This window comes from Centroberyx affinis, unplaced genomic scaffold (genome assembly GCF_046629955.1).
Source record: "Centroberyx affinis isolate AG114_WGS23_722 - 3 ecotype Tasmania unplaced genomic scaffold, CSIRO-AGI_Caff_v1 ptg004001l_1, whole genome shotgun sequence".
NCBI classification, from domain to species: Eukaryota; Metazoa; Chordata; class Actinopteri; order Beryciformes; family Berycidae; genus Centroberyx; species Centroberyx affinis.
The window spans coordinates 1-21,940 of record NW_027281814.1 but is presented as its reverse complement, the minus strand read 5'-3'; the positions used below and the strand labels follow the sequence as shown (position 1 = coordinate 21,940).

Here is a 21,940-nt window from a genome sequence, read left to right as displayed (position 1 = left end):
CACATTAGGAATAGTTCACCCAAAAATGAAAATTCAGTCATTATCTACTCGCCCCCATGCCGATGGAAAGTCGGGTGAAGTTTCTTAGTCCACAAAACAGTCCTGGAGCTTCACAGCAAAACAGCGTTGCAGCATTCTCCTAAACAACCGAAGTTGCTGGGGACTTGTCTTAAAACATTAAAAAAACAACAACAATGGCCCATAAAATGACTCCATACAGCTCGTCCGGCGTAATCCAAGTCTCCGGAAGCCCCGAGATCCCAAGTTGACTTGAAAAGATGTCAGATGTCACCCCTTTTTTTAGCCGAAATCTTCACTGTAGCCGCTGAGCTCAAAGCCGATCTCGTCTAGCGGATACATGTATGCGCCTTCGAGCTCGTGCACCCACTTCAGACGAGGTGCGCGCTAACGTGAACGCGGCTTTGAGCTCAGCGGCTACAGTGAAGATTTCAGCTAAAAAAAGGGTGTAAATGACATCTTTTCAAGTCAACTTGGGATCTCGGGGCTTCCGGAGACTTGGATTACGCCGGACGAGCTGTATGGAGCCATTTTATGGGTTTTTTTCGGTTGTTTTTTTACGTTTTAAGACAAGTCCCCAGCAACTTCGGTTGTTTAGGAGAATGCTGCAACGCTGTTTTGCTGTGAAGCTCCAGGACTGTTTTGTGGAAGAAACTTCACCCGACTTTCCATCGGCATGGGGGTGAGTAGATAATGACTGAATTTTCATTTTTGGGTGAACTATTCCTATAAAATGAGATTTCTCTTTCCCTCCAAAACACAGACTGCTGCACACGTCACTTCTTCTGATAATTTGTTTGTCCTTTAAAATTAATAGTGAACATTAAAAAGAAAATGTGTTGAAGTGCAAATTTGAATTACAAATTTGTACATCTGTGATTTTTTTTTTTCTGTGGATTCAAATTTAACGCACTGGTTTGCAGATATTTTCAGTGACTACAAATTCCATGACACAAAGTCAAATCTACTGTACGTATTCTCAGGTGTTTGGAGTCTGATTCACCTTCACAGATCAGGAGGGGTCAGTGGAGGCTGAAAAAGTAGTTAGCGGTTGGCTGGACGGGAGGCCGGAACAAGTGGTGGGAAGCAGCTGCCAGAAACCATGGAGGCCGTGACACCTAGGAGAATGAGGAAGACCAGGGTTAAGGTTCATCCTGTCCAGGCCCTGTTCACCAGACCATCAGCATGCAACGATGAAACAGCAATGATGCCACCAGCTAAAAGCAGAATTATTCTACAAGTAGAGACCAGGGGAAACTACGGAGCCCCAGAGGTAAAATGGTGTTTTTCATAATGGGTTCTCCATGTTGTGGATCGACATAACAATCTCGTTCCCATGCCTTACTAAGTCGTTCCCACAACATAAGTATCTCATTCCCATGTGTTAGTAAGTCGTGGCCAAGATATTCATCACGTTCCCACAAGATGAAAAAAATTAAAAAGCACAATTTCAACTCCGGGGCTCCGTAGGAAACGCATGGTGGTGTCGCATGGTACCTTGATGTGTTTACATGGTACTTGCATTTTGCGTTCAATCTCTTCTATTCCCTGCTTTGGAGGTAATTACCTTAGGTCAAGACTCTTCCATTTCTTGACCTGAAGGTAGTTTCCGTCCTTGGCTCCGGTACCCTCTCCCCGATTGGCTGCAGCCGCACAGCTGGCATTTTCTCTCTCCTCAGCAGGCTACCCTCCTTGCTGCTGAAGAGTGCTGTGGCAACTGTACGAGAATGGATGGGAAAAGGCCCAGAAACATGTTATTTCCTCTTGAGAAAGATTGGATGAACAAAAGAGGTAATCCTGCTCAGAGACTTAATGTGGTTGAGTCGTTTAGAGGTGATGATGATCTTCTAAAGTTCTGTTGCAATAGATAGATAAAGTATACACAGTAACATTATGGACTACAAATGAACAATAACACATTGGGTTACCGCTGACTTTTGTAATATTTTGCTGTTTGTCACAGGACCGGCTGATTGCCTGCCTGCCTCTTCTACTTCCTCTCCATCCTCATCCCCTACTCCTCTCTCCTAGCATCTCTGATCTCTTTGTCTGTGTCTTGTGTTTCTAGGTCTTGTTGCACACTACATCAGAGCATCAATCAATCCAGCCCAACTCCTCCCTGCACCAGCTGTCCTTAATTCACCATTAGTCTAGTAACATATACCAGTCACTTTCCCCTCAGTCTCTGCCAGATTGTCTAGTGTGTTTTGACCTCGCTTTCCTGCGTTTCTTCATGTTCCAGTTTGTATCAGTCTGTTATCTGAACTCTGCCTTGTCTGACTCTGTCTTGCCTGATCCCTTCCTGGTTTGTTGTGTATCTTGCTTTACTCACAGTAAAGCATTTTTCACCGTTTATCTGCCTGTGTGTGTCTGCATCTGGGTATACGTTTGCCTGCCTGTCATACTGTTGGGTAATGTGTTGCAAGAGAGAGAACACAAGAGTTTTCATAGGGAGTTCTCTTACCTGATCTAGTGTTGTGTGCAACACATGTCTTCGGTCTGGCCTTCTGGTGGTGCTGAATCCATGCATGCTGCATAGCCTCCTCTGGTGTCATGCGCTTCTCTGGGTCATATCTAAATAACGAGATACATGCAGTTACTGTAGTCCACACATTCAGAGAGAAACTATAGATTCTCTAACTGGACTGCATTTATATAGCACTTTTATCCAAAGCAGTTTACAACATGCCTACATTCACCCATTTACACACACATTCATACACCGATGGCGGCAAGCTACCACGCAGGGTGCTGTCCTCTGCTCCATGACCTCGACTGTATGAGCTTCATACAGTTTGAAGGCGAGTTTCATTTCTGAGCCGCATACAGCAGGGTGCTGGGTGGCAGGGGTGGGGTAAGAGGGGCTAATATTCCTTAGTAATTGTATGTGTTTCTCCCCCCCTCCTCTCCCTGTGTGTGTGTGTGTGTGTGTGTGTGTATGTGTATATGCACATGCGTGCACTTCATGGCGCAGAATGGTCTGGAAAAATTACCGCCAAGCCATGCGTTTGTGAAATCGACCTTTACTATACAGGGTCAGAGTCAGGGTTCGGTTTTGTGTTTCAAAGAGCAGTTGGTTGGTTGGCTGATGTGCTACAGTAAGAAACAGAAAAGGGTCATATGAGGTGGCTTTGGTTCCACTGTCATTCTAGTTCAAGGTGCTTTCTATGGCTTGAAACAAAAAAAGAAATCCTCTGGTGCACAGGGAGTGATGATGCGTTTTGCGTTTCAGTTTGTTTGGAATAAATAGAAGAAGAACTGGATAGTTGATAGCCACCATGGCTGAACAGACAAAGAAAGATACCAGTACCTTCAGAAATTCAAACTTCACCAACAGAAAGTCCAGGGAAAAAGATGTCTCACCCTGCATCCACGTGCTTACGGATATATCGGAAAAACAAAATTCCTATACTTGAACATTTCACAGGAATCCCATTCAAAGTCAGATGATGAAATTTTGCTACACAAGTTTCTAAGTTATAACACAATGATGACCTTTAACCTTCTCAACATGGTGGAAAAATCAAGTTTAGTGTCAATCAACTACTAAAATCTACTACTACTTCTCTCTCACCTACCTGATATGCTTTCTTTACTCCTCATTCTCACAAAGATACATGGTAGCATTGTAGCAGGTGCTTTTGACAAGCAAGAGGCAGCTAAATCCACACCGTCCTTTTCAGTATGTTTGTCTATCGTTTGTCTACCTAATACTTTTTATTAAAGACCAGCTAACTCCTTGTTTTTCCAGTACTTGGATGCAGACCGGATCCTGTATATTTAAGAGTTGTTTTTTTTCTTAATTATATATGCAAACAGGGTCTCCCATGCAGGAGAAGTGCATCTTGCTAAGGAATATACCGGTATATTATTTATGTTTACCATAGGCATCAAGCAGGAGTACTCTGCTACAAAAGGATCAACAAAATGCAAAACGAACCAACTGTACCACCACTGCCTTACAGAGACAAATATCTTTAACTCTCAGAAAAGTAACAATGTCTGTAGCTTTTTCAATATTCTCTGAATGACATTTTACTGAAGGCAGGGAGTTTCCAGGTGTGAGGTGATATATGAGTCCACTTCTATCAGTGAGTAGCTTACCTTAGGCGAGTTAGTAGGGCTTATCTGGTGCGATGGAACATCCCTCTCAATTTAGGTGTGTGTGTGAGAGAGTTTATGTGTGTGTGTGTGTGTGTGTGTGTGTGTCCATACTATCATTATCCACACACTGGCACACACTCTCATAAACACATATGCTTAGGTGGATGCACAAACACATGGGCACACATTCATAAAATATGATTTTCACTTATTCAATCACTCTCTCTCGCTCAAAGACACATACCTCACACCACATCACACACACATACACCTTTATTCACACTGCACACACCCCACCCACACACACACACATAGAGAGCCACCTCTCAGCGTGCTCTTGTAGCTATTAGGGTAGTATCATTAAAGCTCTTCAGACTAATTACCTCCCCCGATGAGCAACATACACACACACACACACACTCTCTCTCTCTCTCTCTAAAACATACTTTGATAGAAAGTTTGGTTAACATAAACAAAAGAGCAAATGAATTGGGACAACACAAAGTATAACACATATGGAAAAGTGTAATCCCTATGGAGTGTATCTGAGGGAGTGCACTTACTCGAGGCAGCGCTGAATGAAGTCCAGGAAATTAGCATCCTTGGTATTCAGGAGCTTGGCCAGACTGAAAGTGTTGCGTCGGTCCTTGTTGCCAAAGTTCTTTGGGATGCCCTTAGAATCTGCACAACCATAACATATTGACAACTCAATTACAAGATATCTTGTGGAGGATGACAATATCATTGACCCTATCATAAAGATGAGCAGCCAAGAAACAGTCAAAAGGCTTAAATGGTTTTGCTCACCAAAGAACTGGTTCGTTTTGGGTGCGGTTTGCCGGACCTTTTGTGGAGGGATACCCAGCACCTTAAATAATACACATTCAAACCACTTGTAAACATTACATCTTGACTAATAAATATTTGCTACAGTAAATGAAATAGCAAATGGCCTAATATTAGTGTTCACATCTGTAAGTATTACCTCCATTATGCAGTACAGCTGGCTCTCCATGTCGGTGCCTGGAAAGAGAGGTTTGCCCGTGTACAGCTCAGCCAAGATGCAGCCCAGGCTCCACATGTCGATGGCTGAGCTGTAGTCTTTTCCCAGAAGCACCTCTGGAGACATGAAGAGCAAAGTCTGGACGCAGGGATAGGCTGGAGGAGGGAGAGGGAAAGACAGTGTACAAAGTCTGTGGTATTTCATTTATTTAATATATCAAATGGCAAACAATGAACAACTCTACAATATCTTTAAAGAAACATGGCTTACTATATAATGATGAAACAAAATAAGAAACCCACACACTCACCTTTGCTATGCTCAAAGCAGCTCGCCCCGAAGTCAATCACCTTGACCTGCTCATGGTCCTCATTGGACAGAAGGATGTTCTCCTGAAAAATCAACATGTAGGTGTGGCCAGTAATTTACCTATAATATGTACATAGTAAGACTACTCTTATTAAAACATATTCATTTCTGTCTAACAACTTGGTGCACTGTAACAAATAATTAAAACAACTTGCAGTATTTCAGTGCAAGGAATCAAAAATCAGTGAAAATTTGATTTGAATGCCCAACACTGATGTATTGTTTTTGATTTTGAGTTGAAACAACAGGCGGTTTCTCAGTGAAGATGGATAACTCTGGTTCCTACCGGTTTTAGGTCACAGTGGATGACCCTCTCCTTCTTGAGCATCTGAAGGCAGTTCAGCAGGTCTACAGCGTACCGTCTCACCTGAGACATGCTGAAACCCTGGAAATTGTTCTCCCTCATCTTCTCATGTAGGTCTTTTCTGGAGACAATGAGAGCGATACACATCCTTTACCTTTTGATCTTTACCTTTTTGACCCCAACCCCAAAGAAAAAACACACTCCCTCCATAGTTCTGGTACAAATTTGTCCTCATCTGTTTGCTTGCATGAGTCCAGCTGCTTGGTCATAATAAAGCAAGTGAACAAAAAAGTATTTTCTGAACGCACCCCAAGAGTTCAAAGGAGATGCAGAGATGGTTGCGGAAGTGGAAGTGCTCCTTCATATGGAGGATGTTGGCCGTGTTGTCGGTGTCCTTCTTCCGCAGCGCATCTAACATCTTCACCTCAGCCATCGCCCCGCGGTGGAAACTGAATACCAAGGACCACAGAGAACAATATAAGCTCAGTGATAATGAGTGACTGCTGCCTAAACTGAATCATAAAGTATGAATTATTGTCTCATTAATGTAACAATCGTCTGATAAGATGCTCAGCTTTCTCCCTTTTATATGTGACTGTCTGCTGTACTTAGGCTTTAGAAAATCTTTCACCTGTATTGGTTTCGAATGACTTTGAGGGCCACAAGCTCCATCGTTTTGTGGTCCCGGCACTTGAGGACCTGGCCAAAGGTGCCTTCGCCGATCTTCTCCAGCACCTCGAAACGATAAGCGATGTGGTCTTTCACGATCTGTGGATAAAAGGTTTAGCCCTTGATCAACTGATAAAATGCACCATAGGACAAATACATCCACATTAGTTAGCCATCCCACAGTGCAAAGCCTCCAAATATCCACATGTAACTGCCAGTCATCCCAATGCAATGGCACAGTGTTTACGTGGTGACAAACATGAATGAAGTGTCAGCCATTCTTCACAAAGAATGTGTTTTTTTTTAGTAGGGAGAAATCACTTAACATTGTAGCAAATTGGAGCAAGTTGGAAGGAACAGGAAAGAGATTAACTGAAGGTAAAAATTACGCAAAAATGAATAAACTACTTTAAGTAACAGAGCACTGACAAAATTAAAGGTAAAATTCAAATTCAACTGCTTCAAACACTGGTTAATTGTTGTCCATCCCTACAGCGAATAGTTCAATAGTTACCATCCTGTAGTATCCTTTCTCCGTATCATATCCAGAGTTGCGGGGGAAGGACTTCGATCCATGGATCTTCTTGGCATTCATGCCCAGGTACCACACCTGTGTGTAGTCCCTGATTTCCTTCCGCTCAAACTCTGTCAGATGTTTTCTGCAGGTCTTCAAGACATCTGTATGGAGGGAAAGAAATGGTTTGTCAGGCATCTTTCTCACCTCCTCTCTCTCCATGTCCCCCTCTCATGATTTCAGAGCCGGTCCTGACCTCCCTGGGGCCCTAAGCAAAATTCTGCTAAGGGGCCTTCCTACCTGACCTGTGAGCCATGTAACCCATTTGCCATTGCCACACAGTCACACCTGACACCCCAGTGCTCCCACTACAATCCAACAAGTAAGCATAGCACCTGTAAATTATAGATAACAATACTATTATTAATTTGATCAGCTGCATCAGGCCCATTCAAACTGGCTCCCGCAGATTTCCTTTTATACATTTTCAAATATAAAATACTATTTATACTATGGCTTGGCTGAATACTTTATGGTTATTATTTACTGAGAAATGTGCATCCATATTGCCCAGTATGCCCAGCTAATCAACATTTTAAATTCAATATTTAATCAATAGTCAATGTCAATCCATTGCTTTACATCTTGCATTAGTCCAGAGTTGTAACTAAACCTTGACTGTGAGACTAAGATAATCATTGTCTTGTTTTAAAATTATGTGCGCCTATGAGGAGTGCCATCACGCCCTTATACTGTCTGGACTGGACTGGTCCCCACAGAGGCTGCTGCTGGAAAGCGCGAGTTTTTCTTTTTGTGCACGCGCATATGAACGCATGTTTACGCGCGACGCAGTTATCTTTTCCGAGCTGCAGTCTATAAACACCGTTGCCCGTTGGCGTTTATCAAACGTAATAAATAGTTGTATTTCACTCCCACTTTTGTCAGGCACAAAGTCACAGAACACAGCAGCCCTGGAAGTGGCTGGCAAGGCAAGCAAGACACAGACAGACCAAGAGATGCACCGCCCAGCTAGGTTAGCAAGACAGACAGACTAGAGAGAGATGCACTGAAAGCTAGCAGCACATCAACTTAACGTTACTGTTATTTGCCGACATCAAACTTGGAGAGGAGAGAACACAAGTTTACTTGGTTGCTGTTCCCGCAATTCACTCTCATTGTGTTTTTTTTTTCCTCTTTTCGTGACCAGAAGGATAGTTCCGCTTCATCCTCTCATCGAAGTTGTAAACAGACACACGCTTTGACACGAGGGGGAGGCGGAGCCCTTGCGTAATTTGCGGGGCCCTATACGCAACTTGCGTAGTGAGCGTATAGGGCCGCCCGGCTCTGCATGTTTTTTTTTTTTTTATACGGGATTCTAAAAAAAAGGCCTCAAAACTCATATCCTAAACTTGGGACCTTTTAAACCAGTGGTTCTCAACGAGGGGTCCGGGGACCACCAGGGGTCCTTGAGGGGGGTTCCAGGGGGTCCCCAGCAAATTGATGAATTGTTAAACTTCAGCATTATTTCATTTACAAGAAGTTAACACATATAGAGAATGTAGAAGAACGACTGTTCTGATCATAGTTTCACTGTTATCTCTCTACCTACAATACAGATAGTCATGGGATTCTGGACAAAATCATATCTGACAATAAAAGATATTAGATATTATTAATATTATTAGATATTATTATTATATATCGTCAGATTTGGGTCAGAGAGACAACATCTCATCAAATGGGGGTCCGTGGCTCTAATGTGGACTAAATTAGGGGTCCTTGATATGAAAAAGGTTGAGAATCGCTGTTTTAAACGATTCAAGGAGTCCTTCTACTGGTCTCAGCCCACTTACATGCAGGGGACATGGGCTGTTGTCCGTCAGAGGGCGTCTCTGTGTCTGCCGTCTGCTTCTGCCTGGAGTCTGAGCTTTCCTTCACGAAGCCTCGGCCGCTCTGCGGTCTCTCCTGCTGCTGTTGGTCACAGGGATCAAATGCATGCAGTGAAAATTTTGCCTAAACGTTTCATGAGGATAATAATAACAAAGGTGTAAATAAACAGGACTGACCAGACGACCGCCATGGTGAGGTGTTTTCTGCTGGCTCTTGCAGATTTGTGGCAGGACAGTGTCCAGCTGCTGAGGGCGCTTGGGAGCCTTCACAGCCACTGACTTTGGCTCCAGCGGGGGCAGGGTGCCTTTCTTGGTGTCAGTATTCACTTTGAATGTCTATGAATGTCAGAAATTCATAGTTCTTTAAAACAGATCATTTTAACAAACAACAACCTGGATGTTATGTAGCAATAATCATAGGATTCGATAAACACAGCCATAAAGAACATAGCAATAGGAACAGGAAATTGTACATTTAATACAATCATGTCTGTTCTATATTGAGCGGTATGTAATTAAGAGTAAAAGTAAAAGAGGGATGGATGCTCCTGCTGTTATATTCACGTGTGTGTATGTGTGGTGAACAAAGCATGCTACTTATTGATATGTGTTAAATAGAATAATAATCTTGCTATTTTACAGGCTGGGGAGTGCCGCTCTGACAAAGCGGTCCTTCACAGGTATGCTTGAAAAATGTAAGGCAAGGCACTATTAGTTAGTTAGTTATATAATGTTCGTTAAAAAAAAGCCTTTATCAGGGTTATCTCTCAGACACAGCTCAATATAGCCCATAATACTCACATAAACTATATTTTTATTGTTCCTCTGCACCTCCAGACAAATGCTGTCAGAGGACCAGAGAGAGAAACCCTCCTGTAGTGGCTCTAGATGGGGGAAAAACCCAAAACCTTACCAGCTGCTTGTCCCTGCTGAAACCCTGCTGAATGCCTTCAGCCTGGAGGTGGAACCGCTGTGGCTGGGCTTCAGGTTTACCTGTAGGTAGCTGACGGGATGGGATGATATTGCAGTGAGAATTACACAATGAGCACACCTTAATCCACAAATGTACATCTTCAATCTTCTGTTTTTTTGTTTTTTCACTGACTTCACTGTACTAGCTCAAGGATGCTGCTTGGAGCAAAAACATCACAAAATCTATGGCTGTAAAAAGGAGTACTGGCAGATTGTGAAGCTGGCTTCAATCCATAGCCAACAGCAGTGGTTCAAGTGGGGTCTAGAGACCTCCAGGGGTCCAAAATGAGAAATCATTTATTTTTATCTAGAATTTAATTGATAAGAAATAATCACAGAGAGTGTATGAGGGACTTTTCTAATCATTTTCTAATCAACAGTTACACAATCCTTGATATCAAAACGTTTGAGATCCCTTGATGTGAAACGCTAGAGATTTAAGTGAAAAATCAATTAAGCCAACCTTGTTGGGTTGTAGAGCGTTGTTCCTTCGTTTGAGAAGCTTCTCTGGCTTCTTTGAAATCTCTTTCGTGGAAGTTTCAATCAGGTCGGAAAAGTCCATGATGATATTTTTGTCTGTCGATGTACTTCGGGAATCATTTATTGGAAACGGTCACTCGTCGATGCACTTGACTGAACGCTGCGAACCGAACTTAACACTGGGTCATTTGTGACGGCGTAATGCTGCGCGTAATAAAGAACACTAGCAAAAATCCCTACAGTAATCCAATGGTAAAGTCTAGAGGGATACTATACACATATTATAGTACTGTCTTAGTGATACCAAAGCACATAAACAATGCTATAAAGTGGCTTATAATGGTCATTATAAACTCACTATTGAGTGCTACAGACACAGTCCTGATATGAGTATTACAGTAATAACATAGGAGATAAAATACCATAACATATTATAAAGTCAATATAAAGTAATTCCAATCCAAAATGCTCTGCGCACAACACTGTAGGCTTACAGGTAGGATCTTAACCTGTCCAATAAAGTAACGGTATACATTATGGTTTGCCTGGCGTCTGCTTGAGTGCGGTGGACCACTTAAGATTTCAATATAAAGTCAATACTGAATACCACAGACACAGAAGTCCTTACAAGAATATTCTAGGAATATGAAAAATATGAGAAATGAAAGGATGAAAAATACCATTCAGCAGGATAAGGTCACCCACTGAGTGCCACAGACACAATATCAGTCCCTTTAGGAATATTATGCCTAATTTTGATAAACTAAAAATACAGTTAGGAAATTATGTCACAGCTTTTAAGTCAAATTGTTGAAACAAAGCATTTGAATATGGAATAACTGAAATGTGAAGGCAGACACTTCATCAGCTCCTCCCTCAGCCACAGCAGAGCGAGACACTGATGTTGGACTGAAAAAACGCTCTTTGGCCATGTGACACAGGCCTTCAGCATCCACACGACCCTGTGGCACTGAAGGCCCAACAAAAACCTTTCTGTTCACTGAGAAAGTTTAGGATCAGTTCTGAAAAATCAGAACGAGAGATTTTGTGAGTTTGCATTTGCATTTCATATCTAAAGGAATCACTTGAGACGAGGCAATGGCTGCACCCTGGGTGTTACTGAGGCCTTCCTTGCTAGATTTATGTGATGTGTTGACAACTTGATGTGTGAATTTGATTTGAAGTGCAAATTTGTTCAGTGTTTCATATCTGTGATTTTCCAGTAACTTGGTTCAAACTACAGCAGGTGACAGCCTTTTCTTTCTCAGACTCCTGTGGAAAGATTTCACATTGTAAGTATCCCATCACCCATTTAACCCGGAAATATTTTTGTTATCTGCTCCAGCTACCAGTTATGGGCATCAAACCAACCACTCCCTGACACAGTGTATTTGGTTAAGCATTCATTCATCATAATCTTTATTTAAACAGGAGAAATCACAGAGAGAAGTGCTTTTGTTTACAGTTGGTAGTAAGTATTATCGTTGAAAAATATTTTGTAAAACTTTGTAATGAAAAACACACATAAAATAAAAACATAAAAGAGACAAAGGATGAACAACAAAATCAAGAAAAAAATCGTTACAGGGCTCGAAACACAATCCATTACAAAAAAATATAAACATTCAATTGTATGTACAGAATTAAAAGATCTAAATGAAAGAATGGGATGAGAGAATCAAAATATTGATTCTCTCAACACACACAATGAGAGTGTGTGATCTTTCTATGAGGGGCTTATGTTAATATTATTTACATTTTTTACTCTCACAAAAGTGTAATAGTGTCAAAAAGGTACTCATTATTCACAACATTGAATTGCATTTAGTCCATTTTGTGATGTGGGTGATGGTTAGAGGAGTGGGGGGCCTACAGAAATTCTTGTGAACATCAGTGGTTTATACACTTATTGACCTGAGGAGGGCGCTATAATTAAAGGGCTACATTTTGATTTAATTCAGAATACAGATATGAATATGAGCAGCTGATTGACTTCTCTTTGACCCTCTGCTGACATGAGAGAGAAGTAAGATGTTGGTGATCTCTGGATAAGATATGACCAGTAGAGTGTAAGAACTGTGGATCAATGGGTTCAAACTGTCTGACCACATAGTTTGACATGTTGGAAAGACATTTTGAATGAGCTTAACTCATTTTAGGTTTACGAAACTTACAGTGACCAATAGAATATCAAATTTAAAGAAAAAATGATTAAAACAGAGACTTGAGGCTGTTACAAAATACCAACTGGAGGATACGAAGACTCATAATTATAAAACAACTTGAACAAATTGACACCTACTTTTTCAAAATGATTGCTAGCATCAAAGTAAATCAGTTTATGGGTCGCTATTCCTGTTTCATGACATGAAAACAAGATGATGCATCTCAAGGGGGTTTAACCTCTCAACAAACTTATTATATGTCTTATTATATACTTATTATATGACTGTTATAAACCTGAGAATTTTATTATCTGTGTTTGGTATTAAGTAAGTAAGAGTTGGTAGATGAATTTTAATGGAGAGAATTTTTTGGAGGTAGAAAATAAGCCTTGAAAAGCAGCATAGCCTGATACAAGCTGATTACAGCCTGATATTCACTCAAATCAGTCATGAGTCATTTTTCATTCCCCTTCTCCTCAGAGAAGCACTTTGTGGATAAACACAAGACACAAGTCTACCACTCACATAAGGGAACTCTATACATCACTGAATGCCAGTGGAGATTGAGGCAAAGATGTATTCTAAATATCTTTACTTTGCAATAAATATGAGGAGATTTTCTGTCAGGTTGGAAAGAGGAAGCAGCCCATGTTCATCAGAGAATCCCACCTGCATTTGACTTTGGATGTCTGTTTTTCTCCTCATGAATGCAAATGGCCCATTACAAATTAAAAATTAGGAAAAAAATAATAATTATCCTGCTTCCATCTGCACCTTTACATGTAAAACAGATTTATTTTTGAGTTGTGGTTTTTGATTTATGCCAAAGTACCACAGAATGTTTCAAAATGTGCTGCATTGAAAAGTCCTAGATATTTGACTTGTTCTGACTTGCCTTGTTGTTCTACACTGAGACTTGACATTAATGATGTGGATTTGGTAATCTACATTTAGACTTGGGACTTGACTTAAGACCTGTGTCTCAGGACTTGAGACTGACTTGGGACTGGAGCAAAGCTGACTCAGTCACACCTTTGGCTGAGAGGAAAGGAGAATGAGTAACCTCCATTTAATCCACAGTTAAAGGTTGAACTGAACAGCCTATGAACCTCCATCTGTAAATTTTACAAGGTGATTGATAACACTGCACATTCTGCGCAGATTTACAGTATGCACATGTTACCTCCATCTGTAAACCTGATAATATGAATATATTATAGTGCATATTTGCCTGTCTGGACACATTTCGTGAATACATGTCTCCCATCTGGTACACATGATAACAGGAATAGCCAGTGATACACACTTACACACTCTGCTTTAGCCTGTACATAGTGCCTTTGGTTCTCTGGTGTGGAGAGAACATCATGTTGAACTCTCCAGGGTTGCCTTGGTTCTCAACAAATGTAACTTCAGTGCATCTTAGTAGATGGTGATCTAGTGTAACTTGCTTTGCCATGTGACAACTTGGCATTGTGTGTACTGGCTGTAAGAAATGCTGATGCCAGGATGGAAAGCCTTTTTATAAGAGATTGGATGCTACTGTGTTGTACTGATGTTAATGAGCTACATTACATTAAGAAGTAACTCTTGTAGAGATATAGAAGTAATATCATATTTTGGTATTGACTCATTTTATTTTTTTGTGATACTCTATGGATCCCAAGGAGAACTTTGTCTTTTTCTCTTTCCCCCCTCCACAGGGAGGTCAGAGGTCAGAGATCGACCCTTCAAGGACCAAGGGAGCGAGTCGACGACGATGTAGACTTCACAAGCGCATCTTTCCCAGGATGCATTGTGATCGTCCGTCAATTCCGGTGCATGAACAGGTAATATATATAAATGTAAGTAAACAAACAATATTTAGAGGATTTACACATATTTATGAAATGAACTCATCTGCAATATTTTATTACTCGTTCTGTGTAATTGTTATTAATTATTCTTATTAATTAGTAGGCCAGCTTAAGGGCAAGTGCATTCCAATTCAAATATTCTGCTCCCCCTCGGACCCCGCCCCCCTGCTCTGCAAGTGGCCACTCGTGTTACATATGGTGCTATGTATTACCAGGTACCGAGGGGAAGTGAAGGAGGGCCTGTTAAATGACATATAATGAAACGCCGCTAGTGTCTTGCTCAAGGACACTTCAGCAGGGTGGATGCTCATTGTTATGGGGGCTTGAACTCTTGTCTTAGAACACAAAGCTTTTCTGAATTTGTATGGAATGATTGAATTTATTGAAGTTGAAACTGATTATAGAAAGTAAACTCATGATGCTCTTACCAAGTTTTTATCCTATTAAAACCATATTGCATTGAAAAGTCCTAGATATTTAGTTTTCTTTAAGATATTAAATTGATAGTGGACTCTTGATTTGTTCTGACTTGAGACTTGTCTTTAAACTCGTGCCTCAAGACTTGAGAATGACTTGGGACTCGAACAAAGCTGACTTGGTCACACCTCTGCTGAACACTGAGAGCAATAAGGGAAAGAACTTACATGAATGGCTGCTCAGTGTTCATCACTGCTGTTTTTAGAAAAGTGGTAAAGTTAGTCATCAACCAGCTAGGTAATATTAGCAAGAACGTTTTTAGTTACAACTAAAAAGCTTGTGGCAAGCAATATTGTGATCTTAATACTGTCAAACAGCTTAGTAAATATTGATTTTCAAAAATTCAATTTCTCTCATTTGGCATCACCAACCTCTTCTGTTCAACAAAGCCACATCTGTCTGCATCTCAGCAGGTTACTTGACTTGTCGGCTTGCCAAGCCTAGCTCACATGTTTCCTCTCGTTCATTTTGGAAGGAACCAACTACATGGTGAAAGCAGGGAGGGCGGTTTACAGAGGTATGATCTAGGAACAGTTCCTGTCCTAATATGAGTTTGTCTCATTCAATTTTAAATGATTACAACTAAATCTTGCAAATTAGTAGAGTGAAAAGTTACATTTTATATCCCAAAAAGTCAATTTTCTTGAATGGGCACAACGCCTCTGATCCTCCTGCTTGTGGAGTTTTGATATAATTTATGTCACTGATTTCTGGATGTTTATGTGAATGAGTTCACGGGTGGTTTTTACAAGCCTCTTACTTTTCTGTCTCTTATGTTGTTTTCCTCTGTATCTTTTCCAATCTTTCTTATCATTTGTGCAAATAAATTAAAAATCTAAACAAAACTAACAAAAATTTAATAGGTCTCTTGCTGATGCAGTGTTCCAATTTTATAAACTGCCACAAAATTAATGGATCCAGCAGACATCATCACCTTTTTTTCAGTAAAAGATAAATCAGGGGTTTCATTAAAAAAGATCTGCTTTTATCCATTTTGGAAACAACTGATGAATTTCTGAAATTCATCAGTCAATATTTCATAAACACGGATGATTCTGTCTTCAGAAACAGAAGTATTTTATAAGCAAGGGTCTTAAAACGACTCAGAACTTCAACAGTAAACAGCAATGTGTTTAATTTTCACTTTATAAGAGTAAGTGTCTTTTTTCTCAGTCGGGGATATCTCACTTTGGAATGAAACTCTTCAAAATATATACATCCGACTTAATTCCCAACTGCCATACCAAAAAAATGAATAACTTTAAAATATAATGGACTCCCGGTTGTATTTCTCTATCAACAGACCAAACTTCCACCTGTCTGTCCTGTGTGATGTCCCAGAACGAGTAACAGAGTCCAACTTTAACCTCTCCATCACAGTACATCCTGAGGGATTCTGGGACGTCCGTCGGTGCACTCGCACTCCTCCCTCTGCTGCGGAGCGGCGGCGGACTCCTCGCTCTGACCCCTGACCCCTTTGCTCTGGCAGGTGGGGCAGCAGGCGGTGCGTCCGTCCCGCCTGCAGACGGGACAGGAGAGGACCAGCTGGCAGCAGAACTGGGTGGAGCAGAGCTGGTACCGGTCCCACGGAGAGCCACAGTACCTGCAGTCTGAACAGAGGGAGGGAGGGAGGGAGGGCAGAGAGGGAGAGAGGGAGGGAGGGAGAGAGAGAGGGTCAATGCTGAAGCATAACTCTGGACATTTTCATCTTAAAGAGCTTTCCAATCCCTACTCGGTTTTGGAAAAACTTTCTGCCAAGCACAGATGACATCATGTGGGTTTTCCTCCTGACATTAGCAGTAATACAGTAGAACCAGGCCTGGACCCCTAACAGATAAGAAGGAATTAAGGAATTACACAGAGAGTAGAGCCGGAGCAATATGGTTGAAATCAATACCATGATAATCATAAGATTTTCTTTGATACCGATATATATATATATATCATGATCAACATCACGTTTGCAAAATCACGTTAAATAATCAAATTAATGTTCATGCCATTGAAACAAATGGCTACATTAGATGTGATGTCAAACCAAATTTTTGAAATAAAATTTGTCTTGTTATCCTCAATGTAGACAGCAGAATTGTGTGTCATGATATCCCAAAATCACCATATCATCACAATATTCCACAAGCCTGATAAACAATACAGGATAACATGATAAACAACATCAGGAAAACTGACCCCCCCCCTCATATTACAGAACCTTATGTTATGTTAAACTTACCTAGAAGTCAGTGAATAAAACTCCTGAATATGAAAAAACATGTCTACTTTGTGATTTGGGAGAAATTAAGAATGAAATTTTATTTTCTACTGTCCGACATATGTTGATCTAAAATGTGTTGTATAGCAAAATTACTTCTGTCTTTATGAATTTCTTTTGGCTAAATGCTTATGAAAAACTTGAACTATGTTTTAGAAAGGGCAGTTTGCATATCATTCGCTTTTTTTTGGAAAGCATGGGGAAAAAAGACAGGATGTTTTGTTTGTTTGATATCTGAGTTTGCTGAATCTTTTTGGGCACCTTGTGTGTATGACACTTTAATAAACTAATCAATCAATCAATCAATCAATCATGTGTGTTATGTTAAAATGCATTGTTCAACACTCACTACGAGGGCTTCACAGCAGCCGGTGGCGCACACTAACCTGAGATGACGTCACTGTTGGAGGAGATAGCGTAGCGCTCATCGAAGACAAACAGTTTCCCTCGATAGAAGCCCTCTGGGAAGCGCTCCAGGTATTTGTGAATGCCGCCTTTCAGCTGGTAAACCTCCTTACACACATCCTGGAGCAGGAGAGACGATGATAGTAACACCATGCTGCATGCTGGGTAATTTTGCCTTTGTCTGGCAAGTCTGACTATTAAACCAGACACTTTAGCAGGCAAAAAACACTGTTGTTCTTACCATCCTTTTGGCAGGGAAAATAGTGAAAACAGCAGAAAGTGAACAAAATAGTAAGTTTACTCTCCTGGGCATAAGGCAAGAGAGGCACACTGCCATTGTTTGTTTATGGTTGGATTTAGGGCTGGGCGATATGGTTGAAATCAATATCATGATAATCATAAGGATTTTTCTCGATATCAATATATATCACGATATGGTTCATGTATGCAAAATCATGTTAAATAGTCAAATTAATGTTCATCTCATTGAACCAAATGGTGATGTTAGGTGTGATGTCAAACAAAACTGAAATATTCAAATAATATTCCTACCATACCTCATTTTATCAGAGTTTTTAAGTAAGATTTGCTTGTCATCATCAATTTAGACAGCAGAAATGTGTGTCATGATATTAAAATATCTTCATATCATCATGATATGATTCCACTGAAAGACGATAAACGATATTGAATTATCGCCCAGCCCTAGTTGGATTGGATAGATATAGTATGTTTAACATGTAGGGATAATAGCATAACAAACATGAAGCAATTCTTGGCCTAATACATCCTGTAGTTTGATGAACTCACTTTGGAGCGGAGGTAGGCGGAGGCGCGCTCACAGCGGATCCCTCCTGTGCAGTACATCAGCACCTTCTTGTCTCTGAACAGCTCCAGGTTCTGGTCCACGTAGTCCGGGAAGTAGCTGAACTTACGGATGTTAGGGGCCAGACAGCGACTAAACTGCCCCTGCAGGGAAAGAACAGTCACAAGATGCATTATCAATATAGTGGCCTACTATTTGTCCTATTTAATCATGATAAAGTAAATTATACTTTAGGGCTGCAATTAACGATTATTTTCATTGTTGATTATTTTCTTGATTAATCGATTAGTTGTTTGGTCTATAAAATGTCAGAAAATGGTGAAAAATGTTGATCGGTGTTTCCCAAAGCCCAAGATGACGTCCTCAAATGTCTTGTTTTGTCCACAACCCAAAGATATTCAGTTTACTGTCATAGAGGAGGAAAGAAACCAGAAAATATTCACATTTAAGAAGCTGGAATCAGAGAATTTTGACTTATTTTTCTTAAAAAATTACTCAAACCGATTAATCGATTATCAAAATAGTTGGCGATTAATTTAATAGTTGACAACTAATCGATTAATTGATTAATCGTTGCAGCTCTATTATACTTTATTGATCCCTGTGGGGAAACTCTCTTTTTGGAGCTTTTTTGGAACAACTAAACCCCGCTCACTCGCTGTGTGTTTGGCGGTTGTGGTTTTTCAGTTTATCTAATGGGTTTTGAAAAGGTTTCATAAACCCAAGGGTCATAGAACTTTCTCAACCCAATTCTTCTTCTATTTATTCCAAACAAGCCGCTGTTGCTGCTGCCAGAAGCTTGAAAGGCATCACTTTCTGTGCTGCACGGGATTTTTTCCAGGAAAGCTCCCAGACACCGGGTGTTTAGAACAGCAGATGGAGAAGCTTTCATCAAGTGGATTAGGACTGAACAATTAATCAAAATTTTATCGAAATCGCAATATGGCCTACTGCAATTTTCAAATCGCAGGAGGCACAATTTTTGTTAAAGGCAAAATGTGTGTCAAAATACTATTTTAAATGAAATATTGTGGTGCTGCAGAGATGTCCTGGCCTACACATCATATTCTACAGACTTAAGAAAACATCTTTGTTTGGTACAGATCCCCGCAAAAATCACACCATAATCATTTTAAATACGTTTTTCAATGAAAATGAGAATAATGATGTAAAAATGATCATTCCCTCTAATATTGCAAATCATATCGCAATTGCAGTATCACTCAAAATAATCGCAATTAGATATTTTTTCAAAATCGTTCAGCCCTAAAGTGGGTATAGGCTGAATCACTATTGTGTGATATCAATCGTCGATAGAGCGCAGCAAAACAGATATTTATTTACATGAAAATGTGGCAGATTATTACTTTAACTTGTAGAACCAGTTAACTGAAAGTCAGCAGATTATCAGTAGGAACAGGACACATTACGTACAATTTTACTTTCATAAAAGTTGCGGCAGTCCAGCAGGACGGTGTCGCTGCAGGAATCCCCTTCAGACAGGAGAGCCTCCACTTCTCTGTGAAACTCTTCAGGGTCCAAGTGAATTCCTGAGAGGAACAACAGACATGAATAACAATCACAATCAGGATGGACACATTACATACAGCTGTGGAAATTGAATGAGTGTCCAGGCTTTTTTCATTTGTAGCTGATTGGTTTGTTGATATGTTTTTGTTCTGTTCCTTTTACAAGCCATTGTAACTTTGTTGAGGAAGGTACAAAACAATTATAGCCATTACTGATATTATTATTAGGTGTAGTAGCAGTTGTTTTAGTATTATTAGTGTAGTTTTATTGTTTACACTCAAACAGTACCTGCCAGTTGGTAGGAGATGACATCAGGATCCACTCCCATGGGGACGATCTCCTTATAGACTCCCACCTTCAGGTCAGAAAAACACTCTGCACTGCCATCACTAGTCTGAACACACACACACACACACACACACGGTGGGAATAATAGTTCCATTTATATGAATCATAAATTCACACACAGTACACAGTTTGTTATGGTTTTGGATAACTTTGTTTAAGGCTGTGATTTGTTTTCAGTTTTTCTTGGTCTAAACCTATTTCTAGCATCACAGCAATACTCACCAGTCTATGTAGGTATTAGTCTGATGAAACTAGACTTTAAGAGACCGTTTTGCATAAATGCATTCATTCAAAATAAGTTAGTATGGAAAAAGCTATTTTACAGTTTTGCAAATTAAATTGATTATTTATTTATTATTCTATTTGCATATTTGTTGAATTTGTACAATTATTAGTTATGTAAGAATTTCTTTAGTCAGAAACAGCCCAAGTATTTAATTATGATAAAAACAAACAAACATAGGAAGTGTCCGTGTTTCTTTTTCATCTTGTCCAGAGGGAGTCTGGGCAGCTGAGGGAGACAGAGCTGCAGCCGCATCAGAACAGCAGGATTTTACTTAACAGCACATTTATTTTGTATTTAGGCTTACAGTTAACTAGGTAACTATCTACTAAATTTGTCCCTCAAATCCCTTTATATGTAAATAATGTGCATATTTAACATTTCTATCTTTTAATATTAAACATGTTAATTTAAATTATTTATTTTGTTATGGCCCGTTTGGTCTTTTTATAAATATTTCTACATATATATGCATCTTGTAGTCAAGTCAAGCAAATTTGTATAGCCTTTAATCACAGTTACAGTCTAAAAGGGCTTCACAGCGGCCACATTAATGCAAAACTAAAGTAGAAGTAGACAAGGCAGGTTGAGGGAAAGAAAAAATTACAACACAAAATAACTCCTCAAATTCATGTTATCTAACAATGTAAATGTATCTGAGGGCAGATTTTTCCTGTAAACCCAACTAGTCAACTATACAAAGTCTCAGGTTGCTAACACCCTGACTCCCAGTGAGTCAACTAAGGTGGGAGGGATGTAGACAGATGCATCAGCAGCAACTGCGGCTTCTTTTGAACTTATTCTGACCTTAAAATCGTCTTCTTCCATGGTCTTGAAGAGCGGATGTGAGCGCATCGCCTTGATGTACAAGTCAGTCGCCACTTTGGTGCCGCCGACCGTCCCGTTGACTCCTTCTGTCGCCACCCTCACCTGAAGAAGAATGCATAATCATGATGTACATTCGGAATACCTTTAAAGCAGATTAAATAAACATGGCTTTTATTTTTGCTATTACAGAAACATGAGTTAAAAGTCTCAGTCTATTCCCAATGTAAACACTCTGCAGTCTCCATGTTGGAGGATAAGAGACTTTATTTACCTTGCCAGTCAAGTGGAGCTTTTCACACAAAGCTTTCTGCCAGGCACAGATGACATGTGGCTTTTCCACCTGACAGTAGCGGTAATACAGAAGAACCTGGCCTGGACCCCTGATAGACAGGAAGATAAGGAATTACACAGAGACACATCACATGTATATCAACATACATAGCATTACAGTTCAATATCATGATAATCGTAAGGATTGTTTTCGATATCGATATATATCGCGATGTAACTCACATATGCAAAATCACATGTTAAATAATCAAGTCAATGTTCATCCCATTGAACCGAATGGTAATGTTAGGTGTGATGGCAAACAAAAGTGAAATTTTCAAATAATATTCCTATCACA

The 21,940-nt window shown here is 40.1% G+C and overlaps 2 protein-coding genes across 2 annotated transcripts; both read right to left on the bottom strand.

Moving 5' to 3' along the window:
- Positions 1–1,059: 1,059 nt before the first annotated feature.
- LOC139663393 (dual specificity tyrosine-phosphorylation-regulated kinase 4-like) lies at positions 1,060–10,404 on the bottom strand. The gene is made up of 15 exons (XM_071542042.1): positions 10,306–10,404; positions 9,784–9,873; positions 9,048–9,206; positions 8,835–8,952; positions 6,982–7,145; positions 6,430–6,566; positions 6,107–6,247; positions 5,781–5,919; positions 5,436–5,517; positions 5,108–5,280; positions 4,930–4,990; positions 4,686–4,803; positions 2,483–2,592; positions 1,586–1,735; positions 1,060–1,136 (listed from the first exon to the last, which is right to left on the bottom strand). Exons 1-14 carry the CDS (start codon positions 10,402–10,404, stop codon positions 1,587–1,589), a joined length of 1,740 nt encoding a protein of 579 aa, XP_071398143.1. The 3' UTR covers positions 1,060–1,136; position 1,586.
- Positions 10,405–15,936: 5,532 nt separating this feature from the next.
- LOC139663405 (thiosulfate sulfurtransferase/rhodanese-like domain-containing protein 2) lies at positions 15,937–21,819 on the bottom strand. The gene is made up of 7 exons (XM_071542060.1): positions 21,584–21,819; positions 21,292–21,414; positions 20,142–20,247; positions 19,758–19,873; positions 18,308–18,466; positions 17,479–17,617; positions 15,937–16,430 (listed from the first exon to the last, which is right to left on the bottom strand). The coding sequence occupies exons 2-7, from the start codon at positions 21,337–21,339 to the stop codon at positions 16,195–16,197; spliced, it is 804 nt and encodes a 267-aa protein (XP_071398161.1). The 5' UTR covers positions 21,340–21,414; positions 21,584–21,819; the 3' UTR covers positions 15,937–16,194.
- Positions 21,820–21,940: the final 121 nt, after the last annotated feature.

Bases quoted from the DNA above. Each gene is read 5' to 3' on its own strand.
- LOC139663393 (XM_071542042.1), bottom strand. From the start codon at position 10,404: ATGGACTTTTCCGACCTGATTGAAACTTCCACGAAAGAGATTTCAAAG. The intron at 4,804-4,929 runs GTGAGCAAAACC...ATGGTTGTGCAG, and splicing joins CAAAACGAACCAGTTCTTTG to ATTCTAAGGGCATCCCAAAG. The intron at 1,736-2,482 runs GTAAGAGAACTC...ATTCTCGTACAG, and splicing joins TGCACACAACACTAGATCAG to TTGCCACAGCACTCTTCAGC.
- LOC139663405 (XM_071542060.1), bottom strand. From the start codon at position 21,339: ATGCGCTCACATCCGCTCTTCAAGACCATGGAAGAAGACGATTTTAAG. The intron at 20,248-21,291 runs GTCAGAATAAGT...GTGTGTGTTCAG, and splicing joins TGGAAGAAGACGATTTTAAG to ACTAGTGATGGCAGTGCAGA. The intron at 19,874-20,141 runs GTACTGTTTGAG...TGTTCCTCTCAG, and splicing joins CATCTCCTACCAACTGGCAG to GAATTCACTTGGACCCTGAA.